Raw genomic sequence first — 20,245 nt, 5'->3', positions numbered from 1 at the left:
TTATGGACATTAATTAAACTTAATGTCCATAATTTACACCAGTGGTTCTCAAATTTTGTCACGTCAAGGACCCCTAAACGGACACAAATTGGACCATGGACCCCCATCTGATCAGATTTTAGCTTTTGTGACGACCCACCCCAGATAGCAATGACACCTTGGCACAACGTTGGCAATATGTCTGCATTGGTCGGCAGCTGAAAACGTAGTTGGGCCAACGTTGGCTTGATGAGCTGTATAAATGGTTGGGCATACATGGTTGGGCCGAGGGTGGCACAAGGTTGGCTCGATAAGCTGTATAAATGGTTGGGCATACATGGTCGGGCCAACGGTGGCACTAGGGCGGACACATAAATCCAATTAATTATTATACAGTACCACATTATGTCGGAGATGTAAAATAATGTATTTTCTAGATATGGGGCCAATTTGCTTTGCAAAAGGACATATGCAGCTTCAGATCAAATTGAGCTACAACATGCCAATTGGTTATGAGCAGTTGTGTCAATTGTGCAAAAACCTTGAGAAAACGAATAGGCTATTTACAATGACCAATGAAAAAATAAAACTTAGTATTTCATTATTACCTTGTTTCGTAATGCCATCTGGAATTATGTAGCTACAGTAACTACATTATACTTACAGTAATAAACAAACATACATTAGATACTAAAAACATACAAACAGAAACACACAGGCATAGACAGGAATTGACTGTTTATATCAGTACCTGCTGTTACTTTTATCTGTGTATGAGTTTCTCATTATGCAGATTACTAATAATAACAAGGTTTCCAAGTTCATTTTAATCTAACAGCCAACTAGTTAGTTAGACACAAATAGATTGATATCTAACTAGATTTGGCTAGAGTAGCCTACCCCTGGCAAGGGAAAAAGATCTACAATTATTCCAAATGCAATCTATAGTCAATAAACTACAGTAATGCAAATGAGTATGAATGCACTACTGATTAATTTATGTGATGTGATGTCCTGAGGCTGTTGATGTTCAATGACAAATTTCCTGCCTTGGCTGGACAACAAAGTTTCATTTCATTTATTGGGTTTAAAATTACAGGGACAGCGCACATTAATAAACATTTCTGTAAATGTTCCAGTTTAGCCAGCTTGGCTAGTTTTCAACCGTAGTCCCTGGTCAGGCATGAATACATAAAATACATTAGACCAGTAACAGCAGACACTGTAGCTACCTGTAGTGCCGCACACTTCAAAAAATCAATAGAAATCAGATAAAATAACAGGGGATAACAATACAAAAGATAAAACAAAGCACATCAGGATGTTATAGGGTATGGTCGCACACTTGATTGTCTCTCAACCAAGATTTTAAGTTGACTTTAAAAGAACAATAAGTGACACAGTCTCTGCACTGTCATGGGAGACTGAAAACGCTGCCTGTCCGAAGGCAGACCTCCTCAAATGTATCGTCTGTCATTGGTTGTTTTTTGCTTTATAAAAGCACCAAGGGGGGAGGAGCCAGGCTATGCAGAATCTTATAGACCAGACAGGCATCTGTAACCATGATGAAATAGTCCCAGCTCAGTAGATTCAGATTTCTCAGGCAGTGACAGTGATGATGGGTTTATTCTATAGACCAAATCACCGTGACGTCACCATGTAAACAAATTTACTTCCGGGTACCACTTGGGAAAGGCGGCAGGTTTAAATGTGCGTGTTGTCATATAAATGCTGTCAAACCCTCTCGTTGTTTTCGGTTTTAGTGTGGGTCAGGCATAATTTACTAGATCAAACACACACACACCTACTACCTACACTTTACTCGGTGTCAGTTCAGTTGTAACTCTGTGATGAGATTCTAGACTCCAGACAGATTGTGATCATTTTAGTTGTAGTTTTAGTTTGACCAGCTAAAATGTATTGAGAGTAGTTAAGATGTAGTTGAACTACTTTTCATTGGGAAGTAGCTAGTTTGGTAAACTACAGTTTTAAAGTAGTTTCCCCAACACTGGCAGCAGCCTCTCATCATGTGGTAGGTTGCAGGTTCAAATCCACGCTTGTTTTTTCCAAAGTCTTAAAACCTCAAAAGGGGCAGACATTTCCAGTAGAACACTCACCAATTGTGATTTACTTCAAACAGCTATTTGTAAAGGTCTCCATCCAGACTATGATATTTACTTTGTAATGACATTTTTACATTGAGTTTAACAGTCTACAATCCAATGCCAAGATTTTATGGCTGAGAAACAAACATATTTCTGCACAGTCAGACTTTGCTGTCACTGAACTTTTATTTATGGAATGTTTGGATGGACAGAGAGAAGCTGGTTCCCGCTGCAGAAGGTGGAGGCGCTCTTCAGCAGGTTAGATGCATCGGTGTCTCTTCAGACTACCAGACTGAGCGAACATTTTCTTACAGCGGACACACCAGTAGCCCGTTCCACTGTGGATGCGTTTGTGTGCTGCGAGGCTATGTGACCGACTGAAACTGCTCCCACATTGGTCACAGTGGAAGGGCTTCTCTCCAGTGTGAATGCGTTTGTGACTTGTTAGGGTACTTAATAGACTGAAACTGCTCCCACATTGGTCACAGTGGAAGGGCTTCTCTCCAGTGTGAATGCGTTTGTGACTTGTTAGGTTACTTAACAGACTGAAACTGCTCCCACATTGGTCACAGTGGAAGGGCTTCTCTCCCGTGTGAATGCGTTTGTGACTTGTTAGGGTACCTGACTCACTGAAACTGCTCCCACATTGGTCACAGTGGAAGGGCTTCTCTCCAGTGTGAATGCGTTTGTGACTTGTTAGGTGACTTGACCGACTGAAACTGCTTCCACATTGGTCACAGTGGAAGGGCTTCTCTCCAGTGTGAATGCGTTTGTGTTTTGTTAGGTAACCTGAGTCACTGAAACTGCTCCCACATTGGTCACAGTGGAAGGGCTTCTCTCCAGTGTGAATGCGTTTGTGTCTTGTTAGGGTACCTGAGTCACTGAAACTGCTCCCACATTGGTCACAGTGGAAGGGCTTCTCTCCAGTGTGAATGCGTTTGTGTTTTATTAGGATATTTAACTGACTGAAACTACTTCCACATTGGTCACAGTGGAAGGGCTTCTCTCCAGTGTGAATGCGTTTGTGACTTGTTAGGTTACCTAACAGACTGAAAGTGGTTCCACATTGGTCACAGTGGAAGGGCTTCTCTCCAGTGTGAATGCGTTTGTGACTTGTTAGGTGACTTGACCGACTGAAACTGCTTCCACATTGGTCACAGTGGAAGGGCTTCTCTCCAGTGTGAATGCGTTTGTGTTTTATTAGGGTACCTGACTCACTGAAACTGCTCCCACATTGGTCACAGTGGAAGGGCTTCTCTCCAGTGTGAATGCGTTTGTGACTTGTTAGGGTACTTGACCGACTGAAACTGCTCCCACATTGGTCACAGTGGAAGGGCTTCTCTCCAGTGTGGATGCGTTGATGTGCTCTTAGGTGACTTGAGTATCTGAAAGATTTCCCACACTGCTGACAGGAGTAAGGTCTGTCCCCTGAGTGAACTCTCTGATGCCTCTTTAACTTTTGAAGTGTTGTGAATGTTTTGTCACACTGCTGACAGCGGTGACATCTCGGACCGCTGGTGTGTCTCTGTTTCCAAAGAGAAAGGTAAGAAATAATCAGGACAGAGTGTGAGAGTGTGAGAGTGTGTGTGTGTGTGTGTGTGTGTGTGTGTGTGTGTGTGTGTGTGTGTGTGTGTGTGTGTGTGTGTGTGTGTGTGTTGCAACATCAGTGATAAAACAGTGATATTTTACTCACCTCTTCCGAAGGATTCATTTCAAAAATGTTCCTCTCCTCCTCTGAGAGAGGTCTCTCTTCCCGCCAAACAGCTCTGATATAATCAAACAGAGACAGACGGTAAGGCAGGGAACACCCACAAAAACAGCAACAATAATAATAATAATATCATCCTTTACACATTCACCCATACATACAAAAAAATATTTTACTCATCACTTACGCCTGTCCATCCTCTTCAGATTCCATAAAAGGGTCCTCTATAATGGGGAGGGGGTGTATTAGCCAATGAATAACAATTACAATATAACCTATTGCTTAACCAGCTTTAATGTGTGGAACTTGCAAGACAAACTCCCAAACCACACTGAGGCAACATTCCACCAAATGTGGCTCATTACTCACCACTGACATTACTGCTGCTGGCGGAGTCGCCTGTGCATTTCTTCTTCTTTAGTAAAGGACGTCTGGAGGCCCGGCGTGCTGACCCCTGTGTCCGGCTGTGGTGCAGCCCTGCCAGGAAGTGCTGCAGCTTGAGGGAGTGCCGCACAGAACTCCGCCGTGAACTCTTAGGTGAGGCAGCTATCGCAATTTTATTCACTGTGCGGCCAGGAGAGGCTTCTTGCTTCTTGGCCATCTCAGCTGAATGGCGGTCGGATGCAGAGATCCTCACAACCACCTCAGGTGAGGGCATCTTAGGTTCTGGCTTCATAGCCATCTCAGCTGACAAGCGGTCGGATGCAGAGATTCTCACAACCACCTCAGGTGAGGGCATCTTAGGTGGAGAAGCAGCTGTGATTGATGACCTGTCTGGCTCTCTCCCCATCTCTGTATTGTTCACTTGTTTGTCAGCCTTCTCTTCCTCTACTGTTGCCAGCTCCTCGTCCAGCACAGAACTCTCTTCACAGCTGCCATAAAATAATTGGGCTGCATCCACTGCCACCTCAGGCTGTGTGTGTTTGTTTCTGTGGGTGGTCCGTTTGGGCTTTAGGGGGATGGCCTCAGAGGTGGAAGCCTCAGGACCATCTTCAGGTATGAGGTTCATCGTTTTCCCAGAGGAGGAGGAGGAGTGGAGCCACAAAGTTTGCTGCACCTTCCCCTTGAAGAACAGGACAAGAAAGCAACATTTAGACGTTAAACATGTTAAACCATACATGGGCAAATTACGGCCCGCGGGCCGGATGCGGCCCGCGGGCGCCACCTGTGTGGCCCGCCATGGAATTGCAAAAAAAAAAAAAAAAAAAAAAAAAGTTTTTTTTTTTTTTTTTTTACACAGTGCACCTGAACGCAACATGCAAGATACCCGCTGAATAAATGTCCAAATGTTCATGTCATTCTGGCCAATACTCCACTTCTGTTATAGCATTTCAGTCTGGAATATGGAATATCTTTCAATAATCTTTATGACTACATTGAATTAGAAATTTAAATAATTAACTCATTGGTTTTGGATTTATTTAGCTTCAAGACTGCATTTTTGTTCGTGTGACCCTCAACACAGGCTTTGATTATCCCGGGCCACTTACTGATACTTATGCTTAAATTAACCCACTCATATTCTGATTTATTTCAAGAAAAACATTTTGGCTAGTGGAAATTCTAATTGGCTGGTAACTTTAAAATCTAGCAGCCATATTGGCAGGTGGTCAAAAAACTTAATTTCAAGCCCTGAGAGCAGGTGGTGACATAGGAGTGAGTGAGAAAAGGATGAAATATTGGTGGTTAAGACTGAATAATGACATCACAACTGTTAATTTAAAATGAGTTATTCCTCTAAACGTGGCTTCAAATGCACCAAATCTTTCACGCTGGCCCCGTTCGGCCCTCAGCAAAACCTGGTAGCGAATACATTTTTTGTGGCCCTCCCTATCATCAAAGTTACCCATCCATGGGTTACGGCATGACAATATTTGTTCGGCCCCCGGCAACAATCTGGGTTTCTCATGTGGCCCCCCATGAAAAATAATTGCCCACCCCTGTGTTAAACCATAACAAAGCATAATGGCTGACAACCTATATGCTGAGAGAACAATGTGTGATGTCACTTTGCAAACTCTCTTAGTATAAAGTGATGACAGAGCATCGTTTCCCATAGTCGGTAACGTTAACTAGCTAGTTTAAATAACATCCATTATGTGCACTGTACTGCAGCAATACTAGACGAGGCTGTTCCTTACCCTTATTATTAGCACCACGGTAATGTTCCCAAAACACAGATTAAATACCACACATTTAGACCTGCATTGTTAACCCAATCTTGTTTGGAACTATAAGATCTTTGGCGAAAATAATGTTTTCCATGTAGGCTACGTGGTTACAGATTTAGCCACCCACTAACGTTACGTGGGCGAACTTCCACATTGTAAACTAGCTAACAGCTAGCTAGTTATCGACTCACCTCGGGCGTCCAGCAAGCTAACTTGAGCTAGAGATCGTGAGTTCCCAAACTCCACACATATAAACACAAAGCTGCCCCTTGTTAGCTCAATCTAGTTGTAACTATGTATTATGTATTGTAACGCACATCTCTCCAGCTCCCTCGCTTATCCGATATATCTATGGCTTATCCCGACTCGCATCACACTCAAGACAGCAAGTCCCACTAACACACCGTTCCCCAGGAACAACCCCACACATCAGTTCCTAGCGGAAACCCACGATCACCACATTATTATTGTAATCAAGTATTTCAATCATAACATGATGGTTTCATGTGAGTATGGTAAAAATAAGGTCAGGATAAGTGTTTTTGCTGGTGCAATTACTCAGGAAGACCGATACATTTATTTTTGTTTATGAGAAGTTGATACTGTTAATATTTGATTGACATGAATATTGAGTGAGCCTTGACTCACTTGTTTTTTGTTTGTTTTTATTTGTTTTTGTTGTGTTGTTTTTACTCCAATGCTTTTGGACTTTTATGTTTGTATTTTACGTGTTTGGACCCCAGGAAGAGTAGTCTCACCTTTGGTGTAGACTAATGGGGATCCACAATAAACAATAAACTAAGATATTAGTTTAAAAAAAATCCAACCACAGATTTAGGGTACGCGTAGGCCTACCCCAATTTGGGAACCACTAGATGGGAGTGGCTAGCTAGCAGCGCACTGTCTCGCCATTTTTCCTGTTGCTAACGCTAGGTGAACAAGCTCGATTGGCATCTTAAGTCATATTGTAAGTGGATAACTTACAACTTAAAGTTAGGTTAGTGTAGCTAACCTAATACTTTCCCGTCATCATGGACGAGGAATATTACAGCCATGCGGGTGACTGGGACCCACAGGAGAATATGGTAAGATCACGACTTGTTGCTTACCTGTGTAACGTTAGCAGCAGCAGCTAACAACAAGATGCAACACATTGCTGCAATAACATACACTAGCTTTCTGCCAGCACCGCGTTAATATCAAGAGACAGGGTGTGCACCGAGTTGGACTAGCCCGCTTGCGCCTTCAACTGATGTGTTTCTGTTTAGTAAGGTAGTTATGGGACACTGCAGCTTTAGCTCGAAGCTACATGTAGCAAGCGACAAGCTAGTGCTGTGGGATATACCATGATATGATGCTAGCTAAGGCAAGTGACCTACAGGTACTGTAGGTCGCTGTCAATACAAAAGACTGTAAACTAAGAGAACCTGTCAATACGTTATCTCGATGTGATTGTGTATGGGCTGCATACCTTTTGGAAACCTTTAATTTAGCTTAAAGCCCCATCATCCCCATGGCACGCCATTCAAACTTCCTCCAACAGCAGTTGTTGGAGGATGTTTATGTTTGATTGGTGTGCCATGTGCTTAGGAGTCATTGCACGGTGTAGATTTGTTTCTTTCTTTTTTCTGTATATGCTTTAACATGACAATCCAAAATAGGAAAAAAAATGATCGCAGATGATATATTTTAGTATTTCTTATTTGTTTACACACTGACACGGAAACTTGGGACAGAATGTCCAAAACCTCAACACTCAAGCATGACCAAATCCTCAAACCAATTGCTGCTTTTTCACTCAGACTGCAATCCAAATTACACATTTTGCAAAACACTACAGACAATTTGGCTCAATCTTCATAACTACAATTTTTGCATATTGTAACAGAAAGTTTTATTTTATTCGTTGGGCTAGCTAGACCTCATGAATATGACCATCTGTGGTACTTGCCCATGAAAACTAAAATATTTGCTCACTTTGTGCCTTCTGGTGTCAATCCTGTCTGCAGTCTTTATGCAGATGCCACTCCAATACTTTTCCTGTCGGAAAAGAAAAAGTCAAATATATAACTTTTATTTTTCAGGACGACGGCGGCGGTTATGTTGAAGGAGAAAATGATGTGAAAGTCCAGGACGATTGTCTACAGAAATTCTCCAGCAGGGATTACATCATGGAGCCTGCAGTCTTCAACACCCTCAAAACGTATGAACCATCTTGTTGTCATAAGAACAAACCAGCATACCAAGATGCTAGGTTGACTAGCCTAGGTAAACCCAGCCCCCACGTGACCTGCTCTCTCAGTTCCCAGTCACTAGCATAGTGACTGAGAACAGGTCTGAGAGCAGGTCACGTGGGGGATGGGTTTACCCAGGCTATAGGTTGACATCATTCAGTCATCACAACCCCTTATGCAACACACACACACACACACACACACACACACCATTTTTGATTGCGGGCAAGACAGCAGATGAAGGAAAACTGGGTGCAAGTTGCACTCTTGAACCAAACAGAAGGAACTAAATCAGGGGTTCCCAAACTTTTTCATCTTGGGACACAAAAGATACATTTTGTGTCTCCCTGGGACCCAAACGAAAAAAAAACATGCGGTAATGAGTTGCCATGACGACCAGTTGGTGACCCACCCCCCACGGGTGCACGGCCCAAATTAGGTCCCGACCCATAGTTTGGGAAAGACTGGACTAAATAACAGTCTATGGTGCTGATATGTTGTATGCCCATGGCCCATTTAAAGATGCAATTAGAATCATAAAGGTCCATTTGAAAAGTGGATGATTGATAGAAGCCATATTTTCCCCCCTAGGTATTTCCAAGCAGGCGGCGCTCCAGAACATGTTATCACGCTCCTGTCTGAAAACTACTCTGCTGTGGCCCAGACCGTCAACCTTCTGGCAGAGTGGCTGATCCAGATGGGTAGGCACCAGACTGCAAGCCTCTGTGTACCTTGGCAGGTTTAGAGGTGTCATAACTGACCGTTAAGATGCAGTACTCCAGTCCGACCATGCCTTATTAGTGGCATTTGTCTCTCCTTTGTTTTTATTGCAGGCGTAGAGCCGGCTCAGGTCCAAGAGCGAGTGGAGAATCACCTCAAGTGTCTTCTGATAAAGCACTTTGACCCTCAGAAAGCAGATTCCATCTTTTCTGTGGAGGGAGAGGTGAGATCTCACACAACTAACACTAAAGGGCACAAAATACTGACAAACGATCACAAGTAACTTCAACCATGAGCATCTCACAATAAAGGGTTGGCTGTCAATATTGTGCCAAAATCTCCATACCAATCCATACCACCATCCACAAGTCACACTTAAGTAGTTGTTCTGTACCCACATTTTCTGACTAATATCTAGGGGTGTCACGATATTTCGTCGCACGATATAAAAATTGCTAGAAAAAAAAAATTGCTCCTGAATAATAATAGAACAAATTTAGCAGAATCAACACGCATGAGTGAGGGGGTAGACTACTACTGGCATGGCAAAACAGCTCAAGGGGTACATAAGATTACATAAGTTTAGGGACCATTGAGCATGAGTTATTTAAGAAATAGATTGTATACTTTATTTTTCTTTCACCATGCAACAAACATTTAGTTTGTGACAGTGTGACACATTCTATTGCAAGAGAAGCATTATCTTCCATGTTGTTTTCTAGTTATTATAATAACAATTTCCAAAAACAGCATTTGTTTTGTATTTTGCGTATTTCAATTGAAAGACTATTTTTCCAGTATTTTCCCAGGGCTCCCTTGAAAAGAGGTTTTGATTTCAACGGTACTCACATGGTTAAATAAATAATAAATAAATACATAAAAATGATTTACTTTTGTTAAAAAAAATATTGTAAAAATATCGTATCGTTATCGTGAACCCAATATCATGTATCGTATTGTGAAATTAGTGTATCGTGACACCCCTACTAATATCCTTTAAAAGGGGCAAGTAATATGGATATGAGACCAGTCTAGTCTCCTCTGGTTTGTTTAGACCCCCGCTTGGCTGGAGCAGATGATAGTCCACACTACATGGAGAGATCTCTTCTACAAGCTGGCCGAGGCTCACCCTGACTGCCTTATGCTCAACTTCACTGTAAAGGTATGATAGATTAACTCGAGGATGTTTTTTAAAGAGAGCATTGGGTTTCTCAGTCAGATGGAATCACCTCAATTTATTTAAGTACATGTAGGACACATTTGAAGTGAATGGGAGAATGTGTCCAACTAAAACATAATTTGGATGTAATTGTAACATGTTTATTCCAGCTGTTGAAGTATAGAGTTGTTCAGTGTCCCATTATAGGAAATAATTGATATTTCCATCAATTAGAAACTCTCCCCTATATATAACTTTTTGAATGACTGAGATGGCTCTCTCTCTCAGATAAAAGGTTATGAGTATTTTAATCTGTGTCTAAAAGTAAAAATAGGGGAAAAACAGCTTTAAACATTCCACAACATTTTTTTTTAAACTAAACTGTTCGTATAGAAAGACTCGTAGTAGGTTAATTTGTGTCAATACCTGACAGTTTCAACTGCTGACTTCCTGCAGTCTTCTTCAGAGTGAACAGTGTAGGTTAATTAATTTCGGTTAGACAAAATGAACTTATTTGGACTATTCATTTTTTTACAGAGGCATTCCACCAAAACCATAAATACTTTCCCCTTTGATTTATGGAAGTAATTATTCACCATGATGTACTGCGGAGATGAAAGTAACCAAAATACCTGCAAAACTCCACCTACTTTGGCTCATTGCCAGCAACAATGTGTGTGGCAGCGACGTGTGAAGGGTTCTCCCAGAACACCACACAGCTGTTTGTGTTTTGTTTTCACTTTTTATATTATAATGACTAAAAAGATCAAAACTGATGTTTCAGAAGAGTTTGGATGTATGTATTGACTATGTTTTGTGTGCGTGTGTGCAGCTGATTTCAGATGCAGGGTACCAGGGGGAGATCACCAGTGTGTCCACAGCCTGCCAGCAGCTGGAGGTTTTCTCCAGGGTGCTGAGGACGTCTCTGGCCACGCTGCTTGACGGAGGAGAGGAAAACCTTGAGAAGAACCTGCCAGAATTTGCTGCAAGTCTCTTAGCTACTATTCATTTTGTCTGTTTTAGAGTCTTGGTTTCTTGCTTGATTTGCTGTGGAGCTTACAGCAATTTATTGGTCAACTTTAATTGTATTATCTCTAGGCAAACAATCTCCACCGTTACCAATACAATATTGCATCCCTCATCATTATCCTATTTGAACTGAACTGAGATAGGATATGGCTACTTTTCTTTCTTTCTTTCTTTCTTTCTTTCTTTCTTTCTTTCTTTCTTTCTTTCTTTCTTTCTTTCTTTCTTTCTCCCTCCCCCCCTTTTCAGAAATGTTCAGAATCATCACATACTTAGAAGGCTTTAGAAGGATTCCCGTTACTACTTACATTTGGAATTTTTATGGGATTTCCAAGATTAACTCAGTTCCAGTTATTTTTCTCTACAATATTTTGCAGCAAGTGTGCATGTGGTTATAGACAATAGCTCATGTGTCCCCCCTTTTCTTTAATTTTACTGCTTTTAAAGTTGCTTTCAGACAGACCGTTACAGTTGAATCCATTTCCAAATTATTAGTTCTGATGATTCTGGTTTCAACTCTTCAAATATCAATGTTTTATATATGCACTACCCCCCCTCCCTCTCCCCTTTTTGGATATATCCTTTTCAAACCCAGATTGCATTTTGTTTTGTTTTCCTGCTAAATTGAAAACAGATCTAGCGATGACTTCCTTACTGTCAATCGTCTGATTTCGCCGAAGATATTTATTGTGGTGAAAATCCTGTTCCACCTGACCGGGACATGGAGAGCGAGTGTTAAACGATGATGGCACTACACTTGTTAGCCTGGGTAAACCCAGCCGTCAACGTGACGTCGCAGGCTACGCCTGTAGCGTAAGTTTCTTCGTGACTGATAGCACATAGAGGTCACGTGGAGGCTGGGTATTTCCCCAGGCTACTACAATGTACTGTTGACGGTCCATGCACGAGGTTAGGTAGTGTCCTGTTGCATGTGATGGGGTTTGCTGAGTTCTTCCCCTCTGTGTCCTGCAGAAGATGGTGTGTCACGGGGAGCACACCTACCTCTTCGCCCAGGCCATGATGTCCATCCTCTCTCAGGAGGAACAAGGCGGCTCGGCCATGCGTCGGATCGGCCAGGAGGTGCAGAAGTCGGCACATGACAGGTACCGTCGCCTCTCAGTCTTTCTCAGCACAGTTTCTCCAGTTTGACACGGCCCGCTTGTGTGGTCAGGCAAATTAAGCTCCTTGAATACCCCATTTTACCCCCCCCCCCCCCACCTCCACCTCAGTGTTTCCCATACATAAAGGAATTTGTGGCGGGCCGCCACAAAAGGATTTGGACCGCCACAAAAAGATGTTGACCTTTTTTTTTTTTTTTTTTTTAACAGTGCACCTGAACGCAACATGCAAGATATCCACTGAATAACTGTCCAATAAATGTTCATGTCATTCTGGCCAATACTTCTGTTATAGCATTTCAGTCTGGAATATGGAATATCTTTCAATAATCTAAGTTTAGCTGCTAAAGTAAGTAAACTAAGTAAGTAAGTAAACTAAGTAAGTTTAGCTGCTAAATTGTCAAATACCGCCATCTGCTCGCTACCCAGGCACTTATGTATATTGTTTGTTTATTAACTGGCCCCTCGCCTTCTATCATTTCACGAAAGTGGCAAAGCAAGTTGAGTATCCCTGACCTATAGGGAGAAATTTAGTTTGTCATTGTAAACCCACAGCACAGTAATGATGACATGTTCTTCATAGATCTAGCCTTTTAATTTTGCTCTTAAGCTTTCTCAAAGTACACCAAATTCATGCATTTTACTTTAAAATGTTTACAAAAATCTCGCGGGGGGGGCATGCCCCCGAAATACTCCAAACCCTGTGGGAAACACTGCACCTCCAAACGACTCTGGTCATGCGCCGCAGGCCGGCACCTGGTCTGAGTAAAGAGGAATATCACTTCACTGTTGTTAAATAATGGAATGATGTGCTTGATGTCCCAGAGGCCATGATGCCAGCCAGATCACGCTTGCGTTGGGTACAGCTGCAGCCTACCCCCGAGCCTGCCAGGCCCTGGGTGCCATGTTGTCCAAAGGAGCTCTCAACCCTGCAGACATCACGGTCCTGTTCAAGATGTTCAGCAGTATGGACCCGCCTCCTGTGGAGTTGGTGAGGACGGAGCACCCTTCAACCCCCATTTGCAGTCGCTACACGTTTATCAGTGGTCGTTTCTGTATTTGTTAAAAACGCTCTCTCCTTCTCAGATCCGAGTGCCTGCCTTTTTGGACCTGTTCATGCAGTCACTGTTTAAGCCTGGCTCAAAGATCAACCAGGACCATAAACATAAATACATTCACATCTTGGCCTATGCTGCCAGTGTGGTTGAGACGTGGAAAAAGGTATGGAGAACGGCGATGCCTTTTTGGTCACGTGGGTTGACGACGTGTGCTGCAGATTGCAGACTCTCAAGTGGGAGAGTTTGGATCCTGGCCGGGACGCATCACAAAATACAATGTCACAGCCTAGGGCTGTTAGACTCTTAGGGCCATATCTTACGCCCGGGCAAGTGTTATCTTTACTAGTTTCTAGCACTCAACATTGAACTTTTTTTCTTTTAATTACCACTGTGTCAGTAGTACATCAAAGGATGTGTTTCAGCATCCCAGTGGTCATTAAAAAAGGGGGGGGAGTTTTTGGAGTGCTAGAAACTAGCAGGTAACGCTTGCCCATGCACTTGCACTGGACGTAAGATATGGCCCTTAGTCTTTTATTTTATTCTCACCCCGACACGTCCCTCTTTGTGTGTTTTTGATACAAGTTAACTTGACTAAGCTCTTGCCAGGCAGTCTGTGCAAGTAATTTGTTCTTGCCTCTTAAAATAAATGTAAAAAAAAGAAAAGAAAAGAAAGTGTAAGGTGTAGTAGGTGTACTTTAGTTACTAGTGAACTACGTTTGCTGTAGTTGGGTATTTCCTTAATCAATTGTCATGCTTGTTTGTTTTCTTCTTGCCCCCTCGTTCCTTCCTGTCCTCTGGCCACTAAGTGAAACACGTACACACTTGACTTCCTGTCCTCTGGCCACTAAGGCCCAATTCCAATTCGCCCCCTTACTGACTCAAGCCCTTAGAGGCGCGTTCACGTGAAGGGAGTGAGGGCTTAGGGATGTCCCACGCTGAAATCGCAAAGTGAATGAGGGCTCGAAGTGAGCCCTTTCTGCCCCCTTACCGTAAGGGAGCAGCTATGGCCACTTACGGAAAGGGAATTGCCCACAATGCATAGCGTTGTGACGTATAAAACGGGGAAGGCTGCAAATATCTGTCAAAAAAATAAAAGAACACACGCGTAACGAACGCGGTGTTTGCGAGTGCGCTGGAATGCCTTAATTGACAATGAAACATTACATTAATAGGGCTTTCAGATTAGACAAAAATATTATATCAGAGGAAGGAAAGTACCGTAGTTATTTTACACAATCCTAGAATAATCATCGATCATTTCTATTACAATTGCAATCCACACCTTTTTTGATGAATGAGAAATAGTTTTACCGAATCTGTATTGTACAGTATTGACATTGTGTATAATGTTGGGTGACATGTCATTATTATGCTTATTTTAATTATAATTACACATGTTGCAGATTGCAGATTTTGCAGTAGGCTACATTTATTTTTAAATGAGCTGTTGTCCACTCTGTAGAGCCAGAGCCTGGATGAGAACAGACTCATCAGGGAGTCTATCCCTCAAAGCGTCTTGACAATAAACAATATATAGCGAACCCCAAACCTGCCAGAGTCAACATCATCTTGTCAAGTGCAAAGGGCTCTGCTGTCCCAATCCTCCTATTTATCCAATGTGGATCCCTTCCACACTTGATGACTCAACCACTTTCAGATGGCGGCCATTAGAGGGACTGAGGGTTCAGGGCTTGAGTCTTTAGGGGGCGGATTGGAATTGGGCCTAAGTGAAACACGCACACACTTGACTTGCTGTCCTCTGGCCACTAAGTGAAACACGCACACACTTGACTTGCTTATGGCACTCATTTTTATGACATTTAATAATTTTCCACAATGTCACTCGAACATGCTTTTACTACTTAACCAACTGCATATCACATTTATTACAGAATCATTCAAATACAGCTCACATTCATTCATAGTAGTGGTTTATAGATTTTGAGAGCGGTTTCTTGAACACTTGTCTCTTAACACGTTCTCCAGAACAAGCGAGTCAACATCAACAAGGACGAGCTGAAGTCCACCTCCAAGGCCATCGAGACTGTGCACAACCTGTGCTGCAACGAGAACAAAGGTGCTACAGAACTGGTGGCTGAACTCAGCACTCTGTACCAGTGCATCCGGTGAGCACATTGACAAGTTCACATCTCCACAAAGGCTGCCACCTGGAGGGGTGGCGGGGTAGGAGGTGTTACATTTGACAAGGAGCTTAGTATTCAGCTGCCAAGAAGTCCCGACTGAATGATTATATTGTGCTATGCTGGAGGTGGTGCCTCCTATTGCACATGAAGCTATAATATGGTGGGGGGAAAAGAAGCACGTGAAGATGACTTGAATAGCTGAATAGAATCTCAGACCTGACCAGACTATTATTACCTGTAAATAAATTGGGGGTTTTGGATAGAGCTGCTGCGATATGGATTTCCTTACCGCACAAATTAGTGAAGCCATCTAAACCACTGCGGTCACTTTGGTTCCAGAGTGATGTTTGTTTGATGCGTTGGGGTAAAACATATCTTCTCTGCAGCTCCTCCTGTGTTTTCTCTGTGCCGTGGTCACTTTCAGCGAGACACTGCAGAGCCGTTTGCGCTTCTTTGTTGCCGCTGTAGTGCAGTTGAAATTCTAATTCTCTGCGTCTCTGGCTGGTTTGCGCTGCAGTGAAGCGGTAATCAGCTTGACTCTGCGACCGATACTGGATTTTTTTAGGCCGATGCCGGTACCGATATTAGGGAGTAAAAAAAATTCCGATATCGATAGATCGGCAGATTATATTACAATTTATTTTTTTGCAATGATCCCTCAAATATCAAACACTTGACAAAGATATGACTTGACATGACTTATATGTAATGTAGGGAGGATATTTTACAGCTTATCAATTTATTGCTCACTTTATTGTCCAAAATGACATCAATGCAATGAAACGGTAAACTTCACTGGGAATTTAATAATTATAAATAACTATAAATAGAAAAACACAAATAGAACAAATATAAAATATAACTTGAGTTTAGAAAAAAGATCAAATATACACAACATACTTAGAAAATACAAAATAAAAAGATATCGGCAATATCGGCCAATACCGATATATTGGTTATCGGCCGATAATATCGGTGGACCGATATATCGGTGGGGCTCTACTCTGCGGTGGGCCTGGCGGGAGTGCGTAACCACGGTAATGCCGCAGCCTGCCCTAGCCTTGGATTGTCCAAGGTACTTCCACATCTGATCAGGAATGAATTGCCAATGAAAATGAATGTGACTTTGTGTGGCTCCTGAAACATTTCACACCCGTGATCTTTTATTCACTACTAGAGCTACTTCTGGCCCAGTGTACTTATATCCCTGGATAATCATCCTGGGTACTTGTCATCCAGTGTGAGAACCACTGCCACACAGTCTATCAGGGGTGGCCAAACTACGGCCCGCGGGCCAACTGCGGCCCGCTGCCCGTTTTTAAGTGGCCCGCCATGAATTTAGCACCAAAAAAAAAAAAAAAAAAGTGTTTCCGTTTTTCTGTTTTAAAGATTAAAACGGAAAACGAAAACTGGAAAAAAATCTGAAAAACAATTTAAAACCATTGAAAATAGGTTATACTTGAGTACCCTGACCTGGTCTATTTATTTTTTAAACATTTTTAATACTGAATGAATGTTTAATACTAATTACTATTAAAAACGAATTAGTTATGTTAAATTATCTCTGTCTTAACTTGTTGGCACAGGAAAAGAAAATTTGAAAACATACAGAAATACCCATTGTAATAGGTGAGCACATCGATAAACTATGTTTATTTAGGTAGACATTCAATTTTTGATGGCACAAGGGTTTTCTGGTCCAATTTCTTTGCCGCGAAAACTGCCGCACTTAATGTTGTTTGGCCCGCGACTCCTTATATTTTTCTGTATTCGGCCCACAACCAAAAAAGTTTGGCCACCCCTGGTCTACATCGTGTAGGATTTGACACTTCTCTCTCTGGACGTGGCTGCCTGCTACCCACTGCTAACTGGTCTCTCTGAATACTACGTTTGTATTTGTGTCTGTCCAGGTTCCCGGTAGTTGCCATGGGCGTTTTGAAGTGGGTGGACTGGACAGTGTCTGAGCCCCGCTACTTCCAGCTCCAAACAGACCACACTCCAGTCCATTTAGCGCTGCTGGATGAGGTCCGTTGTTGTTACTGCATTCATTGTAAGTTTTCATTCTGGGTGAAGAAATGTTTTGGATTTGAACTTTACCCCCCTTTCCTCTCCCCAGATATGCACTTGTCACCAGCTACTGCATCCCCAGGTTCTCCAGCTGCTCATCAAGCTTTTTGAGACAGAGCACTCACAGCTAGACGTCATGGAGCAGGTGTGTGTGTGTTTGTGTGTGTTTGCATGCATGCATTTGTTAAGCTAATGCTTCCCCTTTCATTTTTCAATGAAAATGGATAGTTCCAAACACTTTCAGCGTAAATGAACACCAAACCTAAATGTGTGTGGAGCCTGACACAGACTCGGGTTTGGTGTCGCGTTGCTCTTGAAGCTGTAATTGGAGGACTTCTGAGCTGACAGTATGGCTGGTGTCTTTCCTCCAGATGGAGTTGAAGAAGACCCTGTTGGACCGAATGGTTCATCTGCTGAGTCGTGGCTACGTGCTGCCTGTAGTTGGCTACATCCGCAAGTGTCTGGAGAAACTCAACACGGACATCTCCCTTATTCGATATTTTGTCACAGAGGTAAACGCTGCTGATGCCTTCATGTTACTTAGTATAGAAGTAAGAGGGGACAACAGACCTGAATCACAAATGTTAAGATATTTGGACAAGGAAGTGACTATCCTTCATCCATTCAAATGAAATATCTCTGGAATATTTTTTCATGTAAAACTATTTATTTCAGTATGTTCCCTGCATTGCATAAAGAAATAAAATGTTTTAGAATCAAATTGAACTCCTAAATATTCAGACTCATTTTTAGTGTGGTCATCACATTCACAACTTTTCTTTACCAACTTGAGTGTGTCTCCTCTCCTCTCCTCTCCTCTCCTCTGCTCTCCTGTGCTTGTGTTGAAGGTGCTGGATGTGATCGCGCCTCCCTACACGTCAGATTTTGTTCAGCTCTTCCTGCCCATCCTGGAGAACGACAGCATCGCAGGCACGATCCGCACAGAAGGAGAACACGACCCTGTTGCTGAGTTCATAGGTACGTTTCACGCTTACATTTCAGACATTACAGGCAAACCACCTACACTGAAGATACAATTGGTATATAGAAGTGATCCTCCGCCTCAGCTGTAATGTGCTGAACGTTGCCTTTAAAATTCAAGCCAAGAACTTTTTATGGAGGGAAGACTATTTAAATTGCAGGCAAATGCAGGCCAAATGATTTGTTCTGATTCAATTCATGTGGCTCAGTGGTTAGCACAGTTGCCTCACAGCAAGAAGGTTCGAACCCTGGTCCGTCCCAGGGCCTCTGTGGAGTTTGCATGTTCTCCCCGTGTTCGTGTGGGTTTCCTCCCACCACCAAAAGACATGTATGTTAGGGTTAATACTCCTGTCAGTGCCCCCTGACCAGTGCCTGACTGTGCACTGTGGCTGCCCACTGCTCCTAGTAGAGGATGGGTCAAATGCAGAGGTTGAATGGTTCTCATATATGAACATGGGTTTCAAAATAATATACTGTATAACCTTGGTTAGGTTTGTTGCCTAAACCTGTTTCAATGTATCCTCTCATCTCCGCCCTCCAGCTCATTGCAAATCTAACTTCATCATGGTCAACTGATGTGGAAAGGACACTGAAGATTTTGTTGTTTGAGATTGTACACGGAAGATCTGGGAGCGACAGAAGACCACCAGATCTCATCATGAGCCACCTGCTGCTGGATGTTGAAGCTACGTTTGGAGAGAGACTGTCCCGCTTCACACAGTGCATTGTAGGGGTGGGAATCACCAGATGCCCACGATACGATACTAAAACGATACTTGAGTCACGATATGATAGTATTGCGGTATTGCCGATATTGCGATGTATTGAATATTGCGATATTTTGATATATTGTCTAACTCCTTTTCCTACCTTTTCCTTGACCTCACTGGAAGTGCAGTGTTTTCTTGTTGTGTTTTGGCCCCACATGTAGGCTACATTGTTAAGCTTCTCTGGACTCAATACGGAACTGCAGGCGCGGACTGCAACATCGGGCACTTCGGGCAGATGCCCAGTGGCCTGGCATGGCATGGCCTGATTTTTTTTTTTTTTATATCGATACTTGGCGTCCAAATATCGATACAATATCATCAGGCAAAATATCGCGATACTATGGTGTATCGATTTTTTCCCCCACCCCTAGTGCATTGGAATTTGTTCCTAGTGAGGCTGCACAAACCCAAATGACGGATTTCTGAACTGGTAATGAAACGGACGTGTTGAAAGTAAAGCCTCTTAAAATGCAGCTACATGTTTTTTTGGGTTAAAGTGTATATTTGATTTTCTATATTTTCTATGTTCATCTGTTTAAAAAAATAAATAGATATCCTGAATATACTGATTTGCATTTGAGCTTTATGTAATCATCTTAAGATATTAACTGTTAAATTAAATTATGATCAGCATTACCTATTACATACATGCCATGGCTCCCCATTTAGAGAGATTACAGAATTGTGCTAAAGCAGAAATCCACGTCGTCCATCCTTTACATTTGTAAATCTTAAACTTATGGGACATAACTAGATTGAGCTCACCAAAGACGTTCAGATACATCAATGGGCTAAATAGATGAAGGCCTTGAGGTGGGGCTATCTCAACAAATATCTGTAAATAATACTTTTGAGATGCGTGGAGTTTGTATTCCAACTTGACAACATAAACATTATAAATTGCCCCTAGCTTACTTCCTGTTGCAGTGTTTGCTAATACAATAGCAGACCGGAAATAAGCTAGGTTTCAAACTGTTCCCTAGCAACATAATTGTGTGAAAACCG

At 42.4% G+C, this 20,245-nt stretch overlaps 2 protein-coding genes across 2 annotated transcripts; one reads left to right on the top strand and one right to left on the bottom strand.

Moving 5' to 3' along the window:
• Positions 1 to 2,183: 2,183 nt before the first annotated feature.
• LOC310799367 (uncharacterized protein) lies at positions 2,184 to 6,201 on the bottom strand (the record flags this gene model as incomplete). Its single annotated transcript, XM_083661957.1, has 6 exons — positions 6,155 to 6,201; positions 4,162 to 4,855; positions 3,980 to 4,016; positions 3,778 to 3,850; positions 3,060 to 3,609; positions 2,184 to 2,191 (listed from the first exon to the last, which is right to left on the bottom strand). Exons 2-6 carry the CDS (start codon positions 4,799 to 4,801, stop codon positions 2,184 to 2,186), a joined length of 1,308 nt encoding a protein of 435 aa, XP_083518083.1. The 5' UTR covers positions 4,802 to 4,855; positions 6,155 to 6,201.
• Positions 6,202 to 6,912: 711 nt separating this feature from the next.
• nelfcd (negative elongation factor complex member C/D) lies at positions 6,913 to 20,047 on the top strand. The gene is made up of 15 exons (XM_083661861.1): positions 6,913 to 7,048; positions 8,048 to 8,166; positions 8,789 to 8,898; positions 9,031 to 9,140; positions 9,972 to 10,079; positions 10,909 to 11,061; positions 12,075 to 12,205; positions 13,046 to 13,211; positions 13,307 to 13,441; positions 15,265 to 15,404; positions 17,333 to 17,447; positions 17,539 to 17,634; positions 17,861 to 18,001; positions 18,338 to 18,467; positions 19,012 to 20,047. The coding sequence occupies exons 1-15, from the start codon at positions 6,995 to 6,997 to the stop codon at positions 19,044 to 19,046; spliced, it is 1,743 nt and encodes a 580-aa protein (XP_083517987.1). The 5' UTR covers positions 6,913 to 6,994; the 3' UTR covers positions 19,047 to 20,047.
• Positions 20,048 to 20,245: the final 198 nt, after the last annotated feature.

This window comes from Poromitra crassiceps (assembly GCF_964638095.1).
Source record: "Poromitra crassiceps genome assembly, chromosome: 27".
Lineage (NCBI taxonomy): Eukaryota > Metazoa > Chordata > Actinopteri > Beryciformes > Melamphaidae > Poromitra > Poromitra crassiceps.
This window is presented reverse-complemented; position numbering and strand designations above follow the sequence as displayed.